Source organism: Sceloporus occidentalis, unplaced genomic scaffold (assembly GCF_023333645.1).
Source record: "Sceloporus occidentalis isolate IW3139 unplaced genomic scaffold, rSceOcc1.0.p SCAF_3, whole genome shotgun sequence".
NCBI lineage: Eukaryota > Metazoa > Chordata > Lepidosauria > Squamata > Phrynosomatidae > Sceloporus > Sceloporus occidentalis.
Window position 1 is genome coordinate 29,037,312 of NW_028316983.1, and position 17,751 is coordinate 29,055,062.

The window sequence follows — 17,751 nt, forward strand, 5'->3', positions numbered from 1 at the left end:
ATCACAATCTATTGCTTTCTCCTTCCTTCCTTCCTTCCTTCCTTCCTTCCTTCCTTCCTTCCTTTCTGATGGAGCCTCTCCTCCCTGTGCCAATTAAGTGCTTCAGGGGTAGGAACAATGTGCTCATAGACATCTAGAACATTCAGTTAAATTCTATTTGCATTTTTGCAGATGGTGTGATTTTACTTATTTTTTATATTGGTCATATATAAGCCAACCAAATGTTGACTTTAGTAATGACAAGGAGTCATTCTGTCCTTACCCTTAATCTGTTAATAAGACTTTTCTTGTGCAACAGGATGTCTTCTTTTGCAAAAATCCATTTATGAGCTTTGCAAGGGATGAGATCTGAATCCTTCTTTGCCATAAATCTCACAATAATTGAGCTGGAAGTGGAAAATTAACACTGCAAAGCCAAAGTGCAAACTAAAGGAAACGGGGAGAAAAATCCCCACCTGATGTGTCAAGATAACATTTTCAAGTGAAGAATGCTTCATGCACTGAGTTGTGAAACTCACTTGACAAAAATACCCAATTTACATACTGACTAAGGCAAATGTGTACTCTAAAGCGGTGGTTACAGGCTTCACTTCCAAGAATTCCATTTATTGGCCATGCTGGCTGGGACTTCTGGGAGTTGTGGTCCAAAATATCTGAAGGACCAAAGTTTGAGAATGACTCATGTAATGCTAAGATGGCAAAATAGAAGGGAATGGAGACAGCCCATGGGATGTAGGACAAGTACTGTTCCCCTGTGTCTGGAAATGGGAAAGAATGTCTCCTTGACTAAATTAGTTAGGTCTGCAAAAGGTAATGAGTCACATGTGATAAAGCCCATCAGCTTATTCATTTATTGCATAGATTTGCCAAAGCCCTGATATGGTGTATTCCCACCTTATGTTTGCAATGCTTTCTTTGAAAAATGGATTACTTCCAGGGGTGGAAGCCACACAGTTCCTCCCTGTCCTCAAGCTGGAGCAAAAATATATAATATTTTATGTTGACTAATGTAATTTTTAAGGGTGGTCAAAGTGCAGCTCATGAGTTACATGGTGAAAAGGGAATGTTATAGACCTTTAAGAAGCACCATTGGCTATTTCAGGTCATTCTGAATCCCTCTGTCTGTGTTTTCAATCTAGGAAGGTCATGTCTTAAAATCGCAAGTGAAAATCACATCTGGTTTGGGGGTATGGGGAAGACCCTTGGCCTACATGGGGAGGATATCCCTGGGGGGGGTATCCAAAAATATCCAGTTGCCACCCTTAGGTTTCTTGATGGTGTGATTGGCTGTTTTAGGGTCCAAAAGCCTTTTTGGGGGGTAGAAGTGCATGGTATCTGAGGGGTGCCCAGAAATGGGGCAGATGTGCTTCTCCAAGGTTCTGGGAAGGGGTGGACCCATATCCCCTGGAAGTTGTTAACCCTGGCTTTAAAATAAATCTTTAAAATAACTTTCCATGCAGTTTGTTCACAAGCAGATGAGTGTTTTCAGAAGAGTTCCAAGGTTTGTGTGTATGTGTGAATCTCCTTGTAAACAAGATACATGGGGAGCATGCATCTTCCCCTTTAAAGGAAAAAAATGTCCTGTTAAAGGTAAAACACTATAATTTTGTAGCAGTTGTAGCAGAGGAGCAGAGACTGGTGGAAATGGATGGGAATGGAGACAGCCCATGAGATGCATGTATGATGTCTAGCCCAGTCCTTCAGCACTGTTTCAGTGGAAAGGGCCCTCTATTCATATCTATGTTTAAGCTTTGTTGGGCAACACATGACCCTTTCCTGCTCTCACTACAGCCCACCAGTGCCTGAGAAACTGCACTCACTTTTCTCTGGTCAAAGACAAGACCCTTGTACACTGCTGCTCTCAGCATCCAGATATGAAGTGATCTACATGGGGATTACAAGCAGGGGTGAAGGCGTTAATGGTGAAATGTCAGTGGGAAGGAGGATATGAGTATGTGAACACACATGTATGTGCACATCCATGAGCATCATATATGAACCTCAGGGTCAAAATATTTGCCCTTTCTGAGTTTAATGGATGGGTTAGAGAAGTTGACCTATTCTTTTTCTTGCTTTCTATCTAAATGCAAGTATATTATATATCTGTTTTTGGTGCTTTCAAAGCAAACTGTAATATTTCAGCTAACATCTTTTTTTATGGCAGGCTAACAATTTGTGCAGTACCTCATGTTCAGCCTTGGTACACAACAAACATCATATCTGTTTTCATGTTTACACATCTGGCTCTCATCATAAAATGTCATAAACTGATTTCAACAATAGAAGATAGACTCTTAAACCAGGAAGTCTTATTACCAGATGGGTTCTTTGGTTTACAAAAGTTAATTTTGTTTAATTAAAAAAAAACCAACCCTCTTTCTTAAAAAAATTCTCAAAGGTAGCTTTTATTGCATTAATCATATATGTTTCTTCTTTTATATAAAATTAATGTTCATAGCTGGAAAAATAATGTGGATTTCAATATTTAGGCTATAATCCCAAGTGCTGCTAATCCCTTTCATTCTGTGTCATGAACATCTTTTGTTTAGCACCAAACACTGAGAATGAACCCTTGCTATCTTGGAGAAAAGCCCAAGAAAGTGTTCCCTGGAATATAATCCTGTTGCTTGGAGGAGGTTTTGCCATGGCGAAAGGATGTGAGGTACGTCTGTTAGAATACTGAACATTCTACTAGTTAGTGTGCTAAATAATAATAATAATAATAATAATAATAATAAAATAATAATAATTTTATTTCTTTTTCACCTCTCCTAAAGCTAGAGGTGGGATATAATGTGTTAAAATACAAAACACCAAAACACAATTAAAAACACATAATTCCACAGTTAAAATAGAATACTAGATAATTATTGTTTATATACAGTAGCACCATAATTTGCATGGCACTTTACAGGCATCATCAAAACAACATACAGCCTGCCAGTGGTGTGCAATCTAAAAGGAATAAAATATAAACCATACAAAATTAAGCAAGTTATTCAGATAAAATACAAACTGTAAAAACAACCAATACATATAATCAAATATAAAACTGTAAAACAATATCAAAATACAGTTCCAAAATCATTAAGGTACACTCATAAGAGTTCATATACAGATTAAAAAGTCATGATTTAAAACTGACTGGATAGGCCTGCTGGAAGAGATATATTTTCAATGTTTTCAGCTGCTGTATCTACTCTGGCAGGTAATTCCACAATCTGGGGGCAGCAAATGAAAACCTTCTCTAGAAAATCATTGCCAGTCTAATCCTGGCTGGTTCACACAAACATTTCGTAGAGGACCCAAGTGTACAGAGTGGATTGTACAGGAGAAGGTGATCCTGTAGGTAACCTGGACCCAAATCTTGTAGGGCTTTAAAGGTAATAACCAACACTTTATACTTTGCCCAGAAACTAATTGGCAGCCAGTGATGCACTTTTAAGATTGGTGTAATGTGATCACTGCTAGATGTACCTGTAATCAATCCAAATGCCATAATCTGAATTTTAATGCCCATATTAAGGCTTAAATCCAGTTGGTAGTACAGGTACCAGCTAGAGTAGATCTATTAGATTAATGGAAATTTGATAAATCAGCACTTATGTAAGTTCCATTGATTCAGTGGATCTCCTCATTTTGGGATTAATGATTATATTTAGGCTTGCATGTATTTTAAAAGATAACCATAAATGGCCCCAGTCCAGATCAAGAAGAGGCTTTGAAAAAAAATCTCCCCTTGTCAACCTCACCAGGGAATATGTCAGTAGTAGTTCCCTCTTATAGCATATGGTATTGAAGAGTGATTTTTGTCTGGCGTGCAGTGTGTGGCCTGTTAAACCCTTTTGTCTTTACCTTGGGTCCAATATAGATTAACCACCCATTGCTCTTTTTAAAAAATGCACACACATAAACATTACTATTGTGTAGTTTGGCCTAAAGAACAATAATGTCCAAAGTGGAAGAATCAACATGGGATTTTTCTGCTCATGTTCACATGCTGAAATGATCTTGTGAAAAGCAGTAGTGTAGTGAATTCACTGTTCTTTATTCTAGAAAATGTTACACAACTAGCTTTTTAAAAGGATATGGCAATGATACTGATATCTTCAAAAGTCCAAATTCCCTCTGTGAAAACTGTGGAGAAAGTTGTCTTGTGTTGACCCTTCAGCCTTAAGAATAGCCATGGAATTTGGCCCTAATGTGAAGTACTTGCATGTTTTAGAGGACAAGTGTTCCATAGTCCACCTAGATCAGTGGTTCCCAACCTTTCTAATGCCGCGACCCTTTAATACAGTTTCTCCTGTTGTGGTGACCCCCACCATAAAATTATTTTCATTCCTACTTCATAACTTTAATTTTGCTACTGTTATGAATCATATTTTCATTGAACATAAGTAAAGCATAGTGATTAATCACAAAAAAAGCCTCAGAGGATGGCAAAGGCAAAGCTCCTCTGAAGAAACCTGTCCTGAAAGCCCCAGGATAGGTATGCCTTGAGTCTTGGGCATGAAGTCACACTCTCTCAGCCTGAGAGGATGGCAATGGCCAGCCCTCTCTGAAGAAAACTGTTCAGAAAGCCCCAGGATAGGTATGCCTTGAGCCTTGGGCAAGGAGCTACACTCTCTCAGCCTCAGATGATGGCAATGGTCAGCCCCCTCTGAAGAAACCTGTCCAGAAAGCCCCAGGATAGGTATGCCTTGAGCCTTGGCATGAAGCCACACTCTCTCAGCCTCAGAGGATGGCAATGGCCAGCCCTCTCTGAAGAAACCTGTCCAGAAAGCCACAGGATAGGTATGCCTTGAGCCAGGGACGTAGCCAGGATTTTTGGAAGGGGGGGGGGGTCCAGACTAAGTGCCACCATTATAATGAGGCTTGGGTGCGGCGGCGGCGCAGCAGCACACACCATTCATTTTTCTAATGGAAGGGGGTGTCCGGACCCCAAGAACCCCCCCTGGCTACGTCCCTGCTTGAGCCTTGGGCATGAAGCCACACTCTCTCAGCTTCAGAGGATGGCAATGGCCAGCCCCCTCTGAAGAAACCTTTCCAGAAAGCCCAAGGATAGGTATGCCTTGAGCCTTGGACAAGGAGCTACACTCTCTCAGCCTCAGAGTATGGCAATGGCAAAGCTCCTCTGGAGAAACCTGACCAGAAAGCCCCATCATAGAAGGACAGAGGGATAGTGGTTCAAAGTGAAACTGAAACTCTTTGGCTGTGCTGTCTCTCTTCCTTTTTGCAGAGCTCTATGTTCCTGAGAGAGGCAGGAAAGGGGACTCTGTGGGCAGTTGCTAAGCAACTGAGGAGGAGCCTGGAGGTGGCTGCTGATGGGCCTAGCTTGGGAGCCCTTTGTTTGGGAAGTGGTGCTCTGAGGGGGGTCCCTGGCGACCCCTGGGAAATTGTAATTCAACCCCCAAAGGGGTCCCGACCCCCAGGTTGGGAACCACTGACCTAGATGAACTAACTGTCTCAAAATAATGTCTCTGGCCCTTGATTGCTTGACCATCTGCAACATTCTGCTAGGAATAAGAGATTTTTTTTCCATTTTAGGCACTGTTGTGTAATAGGTTATATGATAAAATGAGTGATCTGTGCTCACCTTTCTGGTCATTCCTGAGGGGAAGACAAATTTGAGAGTGCAAGATCTGTTACTAATTTATAATCTTGTTACAAGAGGTGAAGGAAGTGAACAAGATTAACTCATTGTAGAATCTCTTACACAACCTTCTAGATTTTCTTCCCTGCTACAGGAATCTGGCTTGTCCATTTGGATTGGAGGTCGCCTTGACCCATTGGAGAACCTTCCTCCTGCTGTGGCTGTCATTCTCATCACAATCGTCATTGCATTGTTCACAGAATTTGCTAGTAATACAGCCACCATCATCATCTTCCTACCTGTCCTGGCAGAACTGGTAAGGGACATGAGCTTATTTTGCCAATAGTCCACAAACATCCAGGATGTTCTAAACATTATATTGTTTCCTTGCTGCTTTCAGACACCATTCCTACTATAACACTTAAAGTAGCAAAATGTTGTGCAGCAGCAGTTAAAATCTGATGGGTGATGACTTGCAGAACGGATTAGTAATTGAACTTCTAATTAGCCTTTGTGGATTAGCTGGGTTCTATCCCCTGACTGACAATTATCTGTATTTGTATTTTTAACGGAATATTTATATATATTTTACTTCTTTTATGAGTTTCATTATTGTATGTAGTATTATGTATGCTGTATTTTGTTGTTCTCATGCTGGTCTGTGACCGTAATAAATATTTATCTGTCTGGTAAGGGACATTCCCAGTATACCTTTCAGTTACTAACAGCTGCTCAACTGCACCAGTATCAACCTTTCTTTTCATAAGTGAAGTTGATGTCGGATCAGACGTAAAATCAGATTTGCATTTAATTTCTTTTCTGCAATCTATCCTGAATCCACAATGATACATGACATAATGTAAAGGAAAGAAGGGCTCAAAAGTCCTTTTTAAGCGCATATCTGGAAAATTATCAGGTTCACAGCTGTAAGACAGTGGTCAGCACTTGGTCTTCATAATCGCCATATGTGCTACTTTCAGTGAATGCTCTCATCTTCTTTGGTCTGCTCAACTGTAATGTGCTGACATAAATAACAAAATAAAATAAATTCTGGTGGAAATATGTATAAAAATAGCAATAGCAATAGCTATTGAACATACTGCTTATCAGTGTACTAAGTACCCCCTAAGCAATTTACAATATGTAAGCAAATTGCCCCCAAGCTACTGTAGGTATTCATTTTACCAACCTATGGAAGGATTCAAGGCTGAGTAGACCTGTGAGCCCCTAGGACTGAACTCACAACCTTGTGGCTTGCAGTACAGGCATTTAAACACTGCTGCACCATGCCCCTCAGCCACCTGCACCAGCCCTCCTCTGGCTCCTCTTGGGCAGTGTACCCACTGCGGTGCCAGATGCCCCCCTGTATATTGATGGGAATTTGGTTATTGAGTTTTCTAAGAGGCCTATTCATTTTAGGAATATTGTCTGGCATCTACAATTCAACTAATAAATAATTATGCTTAATTCTCCCCCCCCCTTTTTTTTTTTTTTTTGCTCCTTCAAGGCCATTCGTTTGAAAGTGAATCCTCTCTACTTAATGATACCAGGAACCATAGGATGCTCCTTTGCCTTCATGCTTCCAGTTTCTACCCCACCAAATTCAATTGCCTTTGCTTCAGGGCACTTGATGGTCAAAGATATGGTAAGTTATTTAAGACAGTAAACGTTGTTGGCAGCATAAGTGTAAAAATCAGAAGCAGCTAAATATTTTGGCACCATGAAACTGCAATTACAGTGGCCCCTTGGTATCCTCTGGGGTTTGGTTCCAGGACCACCTGCCCCATGGATACTAAAATCTGTCAATAATCAAGTCACATTAAATACAATGGTATAGTAAGATGACATCCCTTATATAAAATGGCAAAAAAGAAAGTTTGCTTTTTGGAATCTCTTTAATTTTTAAACATTTTCAAGCTGTGGAAAAATTGATTGTAAAGTTCTCCAGAAGAATCTCTTTAAATTGAGGAAATGAATAAGAAAATGGCAAATGCAGTTCAGTGTAAGCAGAACTTAGGAAAGTTGTTATATATAACTTGTAAATGGTGTGTGTGCCTTCAAGTCATCTTTCAACTTATGATGACCCCACGAATTTCGTAGGGTTTTCTTAGGCAAAGAATACTCACCTTGTCAGTTCATTCCTTTGAAATATAGCCTACAACACCTGGTATTTGATTGTTGTTGGTCTCACACACATATGGCTGGAAGATTCTAAGAGCTGTAGTTTGAACAAGTAACTTCTGAGCTCTAAATGTTAGTACAGTCCACCCTTCTCTTACACAGGGGATCTGTTCCGGTCCCCCCACGTATGAGAAAAAATGCGGGTGCTCAAACCCCATTCAAACGAATGGGTCTCGTGCCCGCGGTGGTGTGGCAGCAGCGTGTGGGGCGCATGCCATGGGAGTGCCCCCCATTCATGTGAATGGGATGCACCGTATGCTCAAAGCCACGTATAGTGCACCTGCGTATAACGCGGGCACACTGTATAAATGTATAGAAAGGGTCATGGACAGTACTATAACATATTCTATGAAACGCAATTTTCATGGTGCTTGAATTTGGCAAGAAAATAGTTGATTGGATGAGAATACTGTGCACTTTCAGAGTGGCGGTATTATTCCAGTAACATCCCTTTTGCATGCAGCCTGAGCAGACAGCTTCTTAAGCAGATCTGCCTTATGCTTTGGAGAGGTCAATCTGGTTTCAGAATGGTTCGGTGATCATAGTTGGGGTGCCTCCAAAATGGATGGCTCCTAGTCTATCAATCAAAAGACATTGTGCAGCTATTCTATAGTTTCTTCCCTAATGGTTTTGAGGGATAGAGATCAAAACGGGAAAAGACAGAAGAAGCAGGAGGGTTACAGATAGAAAGAAAACGATGTGTTAAATTCAGTGAATGAAGCGGGGTGGGGGGTGATGCCATCTGAAGCACCCTAAATCATCCAAAATGTGCTCTCCCAAAATCTGTCATTTGTTGTGCATGATGCTGAAAGAGGTCAACCAAAGTGATGTTAAAGCACCTCATTAGATTTATTATTGCCTTGCATTCTATTTAGGTTGTGGCAGTTATCTCACTGGGAACTGTATTGCCTGCCAGATCTGCACTGGTTTGCCTTGGATGGTCCAGAAATTAGCTGCTGTATTCAGTTTGTTTGTATATAGCAGAAATATTAATATTTTACTTTTCCATTGTTGAAATGGCTTCCACATCACTCAACATGTGTCATGGCCAGCCAAGAGCAGGTCTCAGAGGATGAGGAGGAGGATGGGGTTCCTCCAGTGCAAGAGGTAATTGAGGCTACACCAGGTGTTAATCCTGCTCTGCCAGAAGCCAGCCCTGATCTCCCAGCCCCAGAGGAGGAGGCTCAGCCAGGTTCTAGTGCTGGTGGGATTCCCCTGGTGGTACCGCAGCCTAATGGTGACTCTGGGGAGGAACCAGGCTTGGAGGTTCCCTCCTTTAGGCAGTGCAGGGCTGAAAGTGCTGGCAGACGCAGGTCCAGGAGGATTGCTGAGAGACAATTGGCAAACAAGCCTCAGCTGGCACCGAGGAGGGAGTCTCCTACTTAACCACCTGTGAGATGCTAACTTGGTGCCAGAGTTTATTGCATGATCCTTTGGTGTGATTGCTGCCTGCACTGGCTCCCTGTATCTTGACTCCTTGTTGCCTTGGCTCTTGACTTTGGAATGGACTGGACTACTGCTACCCTCTGGCTGACCTGACCCTGGACTGGACTGACTATCGTGATCCCTGTTATCCTGGCTTTGGCTTTCGGTTTGCTTTTTCTCTTACTCCCTGCAAGATTTGTGGACTATTTCTAGCTGCATAGCTAATTACCTTGTTGAGACATCCTTATCAGCGTAGGTTTGTGTGTGCTGGCCGCAGTTCAGGACAGAATAAACTCTGGCACCAAGTACGAGATTCCATCTTTGGTGCCAGCAGAGGCTTGTTTGCCAATTGTCTCTCAGCAATCCTCCTGGACTTGCATCTGCCAGCACTTTCAGTCCTGCGCTGCCTAAAGGAGGGAACCTCCAAGCCTGGTTCCTCCCCAGAGTTACCACTAGGCTGCTGTACCACCAGGGGAATCCCACCAGCACTAGAACCTGGCTGAGCCTCCTTCTCTGGGGCTGGGAGATCAGGGCTGGCTTCTGGCAGAGCAGGATCAACAACTGGTGTAGCCTCAATTACCTCTTGCACTGGAGGAACCCCATCCTCCTCCTCATCCTCCGAGACCTGCTCTTGGCTGGCTGTGACAACATGGTGCTCAAATTCACACATGAACACATCTGGAGGGGAGAAACTTCTAGCAGAACAATGCACACTATTAGAGGCCAGCAACAGGTGACAAAAAACAATTGAAAAAGATGAGGTTAATACAGGACCATAACTCAGCAGGTAAAGTATGTGTCCAAAATTAATGACCTGGCAGTTGGAGGTAATGAAACAAGAGGGCTTGAGGAACTTGTCTAGGAAGTTAAGTCAAGATGTAACAAAGGTGAAATCCCCTCAAATATTCCAAGCAGTTGCACCTTGTCACTTGGCATATGGAGAGGTGTGTTCTCCATAAATCTTAATGAATGGTTAGGTTCATGAGGAAAGAGATGGTTTCTTGGGCCCAAGCCATTTAAAAATTTAAAGCAGGGATGGGCAACTGCCATGAGTTGGGAGGCTTCCTTGACCCTCCAGAGGACCTAGTAGTACCACACCCCTGTCTTGCCTACACATGTATACATGGAAATGCTGGTTTCATGTGTGGTCACTGTCTGCTGTGAGTGTGAGGTCAGCTCCTTTGCTCCTGAGGCAAGTCCCATGAGGGTGTCAAACAGGAATGAGCTCAAAGTCATAGAGAAATATCACTTCCCTTTGGGTCCATGTCCTATTGGTGGTAGAGGTGCAACTGCTTGGGAGTGGGAATAGGCCTTCATCTTTGTATAATTCCCTTTGTACAGTACAATTCACTTTCTAGAAAGATTCCTCAAGCTTTCCTTTTCTTTCCCTTCAACTACCAATCCATTATTTTGGGGCACATGCTTGACCTGCTGACGTGCTTGACCCAGTAGTCATTTTGTATTTCCCAAAGCAAGAATAATGTCATCTGAGAGGCTATTGCAGTCTAAGATGGTGACCATATAGGTAAGATACAAAGTCTTCTGAAAATTGATCCACAAGGTTGTTTTCCTTATTTAACTTTACCAGATAATATTTTTGAACCCCATTTTGACATTCAAAATCCTGCATATTAATAGCTTCAAATGTCATGACTATATCTTATGGGTTTAAATTACAAAAGGGTAGATTTCAATTGATCATTTGTGGAAAACCTCTTAATTTGGCAATGGAACCAATTCTCAAGATGACTGTTAGGAGAGGTTTCCAGGTCAGCTGGAGTGGAGAGACTAGCATAGCCCATAGTTAGGCATGATGGAGATTGTAGTCCAACAACATTGAAAAGGCCATGAGTTTCCCATCTCTGAAGGAGAGGATAGATAGCTATCTGTTGGGGATATTCTGGTTCTGGATTTTCTGCATCAAACAAAGGGATGGACAAAGCCTCCTTTGAGTCACTCTAATAATTCAAAAACCATGATCAACAACAACAACAACAATAATATAATGATAATTTATTTATATCCCGCCTCTTCCCTTTTGGGGGATCGAGGCAGGTAACAACAGAGTTTAAAAGTACAAGTACAATATAATAAACAACAAAATCCCCCACCCCCTATCCCACCCTCCCTAAAATACAAATTTATAAAATAAAATCATAGGTATTTGCAAGCATCACAGTCTATATTTCATCTCTTTGATTTTCTTCCACAGGCAAGGACAGGTGTGCTTATGAATCTGATGGGAGTCTTACTTCTGAGTCTGGCTATCAACACTTGGGGGATGAGCATCTTTCAGCTAGGCACTTATCCTGCTTGGGCCAACATCCATTCAAACAATGCAACTACACTTTTGGTAGATGTGCAGAACATCACCTTGAACTCATTATGAGTAAATTATTAACAAAACAACTTTATTTTGCAGAGAGGGGACAGCTCTCTCAAAATCTGAGCACTGAATTAAATCAAGAAAAAGTACAAAGTATGCACAGTGATGCACTGAGCTGTTGCTCACTCAGACCAGGACTGTTCTTTTATGTTTTTTTTTATAAATATTGGTGAATATTCACTGGATAATCATTTTGTGTCTTAGAAGACTTTCTCCACCTGAGTGCAAAACCACAATCAAATCAGTTCTGGGTAGGTGTAGACTTTTGTTTTTCCAGCATTCATTGGAGTGTTTGCAGGTCTTCTTTTTTCATCTCTTCTCTTGTAGAAACAATGGGAATTGCTTTTCTATTTTCTCCCTGGAATCCACCATATAAACATAGAGTATGTGGCTACATGAATAAAGAAGCATCTCCCCATCTGAATGCAGAAGCACAGAGCAAGTGAAACAACATGTTGCCTTCTAGACCAGAAAACCATTTAAAACATTGCAGGTTCTATATTCTTCCCACAGGTGTACAAAGCAAAAAACTAAAAAAGAGGGTTATTAGCCTATTTGTTCTGGGTGGTGGCTAACTTGCTGCATCTCTTGCTTTTTAAAGTAGAAACAAGAAACATTTGACCTTCTAGATGTTTTGGTCTTAGTCAACAGTCTGTCACTATTTGCCATGGTTGATAGGTTCCCCACTTCCTTTAGAAGGAGGAGCCTGGCGCACAGGCTGTGTTAATAAACCAAAGGATGCCTTGAAAGATGACTGAAGCTCCAGATTCTGAACACTTTTTGGAAACAGGTGGAAGATGTTTTATAGTCAGGAGAGAATAGGAATGTAGAAATGAAAGATATAATGATCAGATCACTTTCTTGTTCTACTTAAAATTCACAGGCTACTTGTAAAAAGGAAGAAAAGACTCAGCAGGTATTAGGCAATGTAAACCAGTGTAAGGAAGGATGGGGATTTGTTTGGAAAACGCAGCAGCTCAGAAGCCAGTTTGGTTGAAAAATATATTTTCAGTGGCTAAATAGATAATTGATTTCTCAGATTATAGTGCCAAAAGTAGAAGTTGCTGAAGACTTGATGACATTTTATTTCATTTGACATTCTTTTTCCTGTATGTTTTGCCACGTGAGCAACTAAATCAATGTATTAGATAATGTCCACACAATCTTTTTTTCCCCTCACAACTTTTCACATTTTTCTTTGCTGCTACAGAACTGATATGGCTGCATTTTGAAGGTCTCTCATTCATAAAGCCGCCATAAAGTTGAAGCCAACTTGATGGCATGTAACAAGAACAAGTGAGAAAAAGAAACCCTTGAGGTTGGCTGTTAGTCAGACATTTAGTTTCAGTTATCAGCGAAATAAGTTAACAAATCATATTAACCATGTACCTCTTGAGCAACATATAAAATTTTGAATGAGGATTTCAGGAAATGATGTTTAGACAATGGTTGACCATAGGAGGCAATGAGGACTCCTAACTTTTTCACAAGTAGCAGCAGCACCTTATGTGGGAAGAAAAACCCTCTCAGTTCGGACGCGTCTTTAGCATACAGATTTCTAGCCAGTATATCAACAGAAAGCTGTACACAGCACTCTCATAATGAATGAAACAAAAAAATGCCTTCAACACATTTGTGTTTAATTGGAGGTATCCAGTTGTATTTGGTGGCTACCATGTCCATCAGCATTGCATCAACTCTGGTTTTGGTCCAGACTTCAAAAGAGTGATCCATGGGGGTGGATTGTACTCCTAGAAGGTTCTACATTTTAGACAGCTCCTTTAAAGTTCAGACTAAAAGCCATAATAGATTCACCACCCTACTGTCACCACCCCACTGGCAGTATGCTCTAAGGTTTCAACAGAAGCCTTTCTCATCCCTGTATTATATGTTTGTGAAACACTTTTCAAATCCCATGACTGCTTAATGGGGAACTCAGTTCTATCCTGTATTGCATGATAGTTTAGAAACACAATTTAGAAATGTTGACTAGTTTTGAACTTTTCAAATCTGATACTGACTTGAAAGCTGGTGGATAAAGTATTAAATAATAGTTCAACCCCTGCTCACAGCTAACTTACCAAGAGGTGGACACAGATGGCTCCAGGTTGTCTATCATTTACACTGAAAGCATCTACATTGTGGAGTTTATGGAATGTGATACCACTTTAACTGCCATTAAATCTTGTTTTTGTAGTTTGGTGGGATATTTAGAATTTTGCTAGAGAGTTCTAATGCTGTTCTTCTGTGGCCCTTTCACACTATGAAATTATAACACTCTGATTCTACTTTAACTACCATGGTTCCATCCTGTGGGATCTTGGTGTTTGTAGTTTGACGAGAGTTATAAATACTTCTTCTTAAAATGCAAGTCCCGTGATTCCAGAGGATACAACTATGGCAGTTAAATTGGAATCGGTGTGCTTTAATTTTGTAGTGTGAAAGATCCCTAGGAGAATGTTCTGGAATGCTCTAGCAAAGAATTCAGTGCATCCCATGTAAGGATTCTGTAGGATGGAACCATGGCAGTTAACATAGTAACTGCTATGAGGAGTGTGGATAATATTCACTGTAATTCAGACTTGATAAAATGAATGGGAATCATGCAGACCCTCAGATGTTGATGGACTACAAGTTTCAGCAGTCCTAGCAAGAATAGCCAATGTTGAGGAGTGTTCAGAGTGGCAGTCCAATAGCATGTGGAAGGCCATAAAATTCATAGCTCTGCTTTATAACAAGAGTTGAAGTACTGCTCATGCTCATTCGCCACTGGCCATGTTGTCTGATCACAACTAGAATTCTGTGTCATTTGAAGGGCCTCAGGTTCCTCATCTTGTATTATGCCATGTGTTATTTTAATCCACCCTGAATATACTTGATCTTCTCTAATTTTGAAAGCTAAGCAGAGTTGGACCTGATTAGTGCTTGGATGGGAAATTGCCAGATAATATCAGGAATTTCCAGGGAGGGAAAGAAAACCTGTGTGAAAACCTGAAGAATCACTGCCAATTAGCATTGTTAATAGAGGACTAAATGCCTCAATAGTCAAACAGCTTCCAAGCTATATATATGTCAACAACCAACCTAAAGTTGCCTATTTATAATGATAGGGAAAGTATTTGTGAGACTGGGTGTGGGAACTGTCAATAGAGCTTGGAAATGGATGTTTTTTAAACTTTATTTACCAACCATCATACCCATGGCAATGCTGGCTAGGAAGCAGAATCTGTACATTAGAGTACAAAAAAACAACTTTTTTGCCAATCTCTGAGAAAGAAGTATGTTGGTGACATCAAAGTAGGGGCTAAGAGGTAACCTTCACAGCTGGCTTTTCCCATGTTCAAAAACGTTGGAAGCATGTGTTTTTAGAGCTCTGGGACAGAATATGTAGGTGTACATTGAAGAGAAGAGGGATTCATTCGACAAGTCCCATCACTCTTTAAGTGTTACATTACTCTGCATCCTGAGTAGTCCAAGCAAGTCACTATGTCTTAACCATAAATAGAATAGGAATAATATTGATCTACCTTACAGGGCTATTGTGAGTATGAGTGATATAATGATTATAAAAATATATAGAGTATCAGAAAATGAAAAATAATTTCAGACAGTTCCTGGTGCTGACTGGAACATTGGGGGCAGATGGTACAAACCTTTATCCCCACATCTTCATAAAAAAATGTCTGGGCAGGATCTCCAGCCTTATATTAATGATGAAACCTATTTTATATGTGGGTGTGGGTGAGCGCACAAATGTACACACACATACACACAAAGAGACACAGAATGCACAGATATGCCCACTGTTTGTCAGCCTGAACTTCCATGCAACTTTGTTGTAAAGATTATGTAGGGTGAAGGAATGCTCTATGCCCCCCTCCCTGTAAGCTCATTGAAAAGAAACTCAGCATATAAATACAACAAAATGACTACACATTTTTTGTTGTTGGGATTTGGGTGGGAGCAGTTAAATCTTTGATCTCATTTTCTATAAAATTGATTATTGGATACTTTCAATGAAAGTGTTTATAAATGGACAGTGATTCTAATCACCACTGTAAGCATCTATGTTGTATTATTCATGTATAAATAAGGCATGGATTTAGTTCCATGAAAGATGAATGATAAATTATAAACACATGACACTGTGAGAATAGCTGTGGGAGGGGAGGGGGAACAAAAGAAGGATTCTTTCTGTAGCACAGAAGGTGAATTCAGTGCCTTTATAATCTTCTGTAACCTTGTCTTATTTGGAATCTGTTCATGGAGCATACCTGGTAAATACAACTATTGGATCCAATTTGATGTTTCTCTTTTTTTCCCCCGGTTCCTTTCCCCCCACACCATTATTTATTGATTGATTTTTAACACTAACAATCTCATATATAATCAGAATCAAAATGATATACATTCAGAAAATGCAGACAATAAAGAAAAAGAAGGAAAAGAAAGAGAAGGAAAAAAAAACATATAGATAAAACATAATAGGGTTCTGATCCCCCAATCTTAACTGTACTGTAATGAAAAGAAAAATTAAAATGATAGGGAAAAATGACATTATTCTACCATTACAAATCCAGATAAATAGTCTTACTAGAATTACTAATGATCATAACCATGAATTATTACATCATTGGATTAGTACATAAACAGCTTCCGATCTTTCAAAAAGTCTTCCATTGTTTTATCCTTTAGGACCTACATTAGTTTGGTGATTTGTGCTAACTCAGTAACTTAACAATCCATTCCTTCATCATTAGTACTTCAGTCCCTTTCCAAGTTTGTGCAAACAATAACCTTGCAGCTATTATCATGTATCATTTAATCACAGTTTGTGTTGCTCTGAAAATGCTGTCAGATTGCATCATAGATATGAGTGCAGCTAGAGGTCAGACTAGAAGCACTCACAATGCCCAAGCCCCATGACTATTGGAAATGAAAATATAAGGTATTTATTGGTCCTTATTTGCACTATTATATTCTACATGCATGAGTCACATGCGTCCTTTCTTGCACATCAGTTCTGCTGCTCAGCTTCCAGTCCTGGCCAGCTTCCATAAATTCCTTACTATAAAACAAGATGTTGAGGTTCACATACATTCCAGAAAGCAGTTGTGCCACTGAATGGAAATGCATCCCCATTGATAAACCTCAGTTGTAATTCTATTGCAAATTAGCTGGGTACAGTTTTGCCTGATGCAGAGCGATATGGAGGAAAACAAGCTCACTGTCTGATTTTGAGCTGTTAGACTGATTAAAAGCACAGACTGAACTAGTTTGTTTTTTTTAAATGTAGGACTGTAGTTCCTGCTTATTTGGTGAGCTTTTCATCTGTTGTTACAGGGATCTTACACCTGCTGTTGCTCAGGTAGCATATGACAACCCACAGACTTTGTTGAAGAAATCCAGTTTAAGCACAAGATGAATGAAAACCTCATACTAGCTCAATCTAGCAAACACTGGTGCTGAAAGGTGTTGGTATCATTGCTTGGAAATGTTCACTCCCAGTCCATTACTAAGTGGGTATTGTAGCAAGAGCAACCTTGCACAATGGACATAATGTATACCATTTGTCTAAACCATACTTGATACCGGTTATTATCAAAACTTTTAACTTCCAGTTGGGAATGTTGCATTTTTTTCTTAACACCCAGTGGGCCCAACAAAAGACCTATCGGGGTGTCCAGATAGTTACTCAAGTCCACAATAGTATTACATCCCTGGGGCGGGAAAGAGTATTTGAAGATGATTTATCTCCCTAAGTCAGGGGTAGACAAAGTTTGGCCTTCGGGCTGCAAGAAGCTCTCAAGTTTGTTTTTCATACAATGTACTTCAGACTCCACAGGCATTTTTTTCTCTTCTAACAAGGCACTAATGAATTCCTGTCCTGGAATCTTTCAAAAGCTATTAATCACCTGTTAAATAGGGCAGAGTTTGCTATTAGAACTATGATGGTGATATTCTGTTAAGACATCTGAATGTCTTTGGAATAGATGGATGAAATATGCTTTGATTGTTAAATCACAAACATGTAGATTTGGGTGTAGAGGCAATCTTGGTTGAATGCATGAGGAGTGGTGGGGAACAGGGCGCTGATCCCCATTCATACATACACAAGAGTCAATTTCTTACCATGGTGATGATGGATTGGCAAAGTGGTCCATTA

At 40.4% G+C, this 17,751-nt stretch overlaps 1 protein-coding gene across 4 annotated transcripts in view; it reads left to right on the forward strand.

Moving 5' to 3' along the window:
• LOC149315689 (Na(+)/dicarboxylate cotransporter 3-like) overlaps window positions 1-15,871 on the forward strand; it is a 75,679-nt gene extending 59,808 nt beyond the window's left edge. For all 4 annotated transcript variants that reach the window (XM_089513903.1, XM_089513902.1, XM_089513904.1 and 1 more), the window contains exons 10-13: window positions 2,550-2,662; window positions 5,748-5,909; window positions 7,101-7,238; window positions 11,412-15,871. In XM_089513903.1, coding sequence (XP_089370029.1) covers window positions 2,550-2,662; window positions 5,748-5,909; window positions 7,101-7,238; window positions 11,412-11,588 — 590 coding nt within the window. In that variant the 3' untranslated portion in view covers window positions 11,589-15,871. The remainder of the gene's footprint in view (window positions 1-2,549; window positions 2,663-5,747; window positions 5,910-7,100; window positions 7,239-11,411) is intronic.
• The last annotated feature ends 1,880 nt before the right edge of the window (window positions 15,872-17,751 follow it).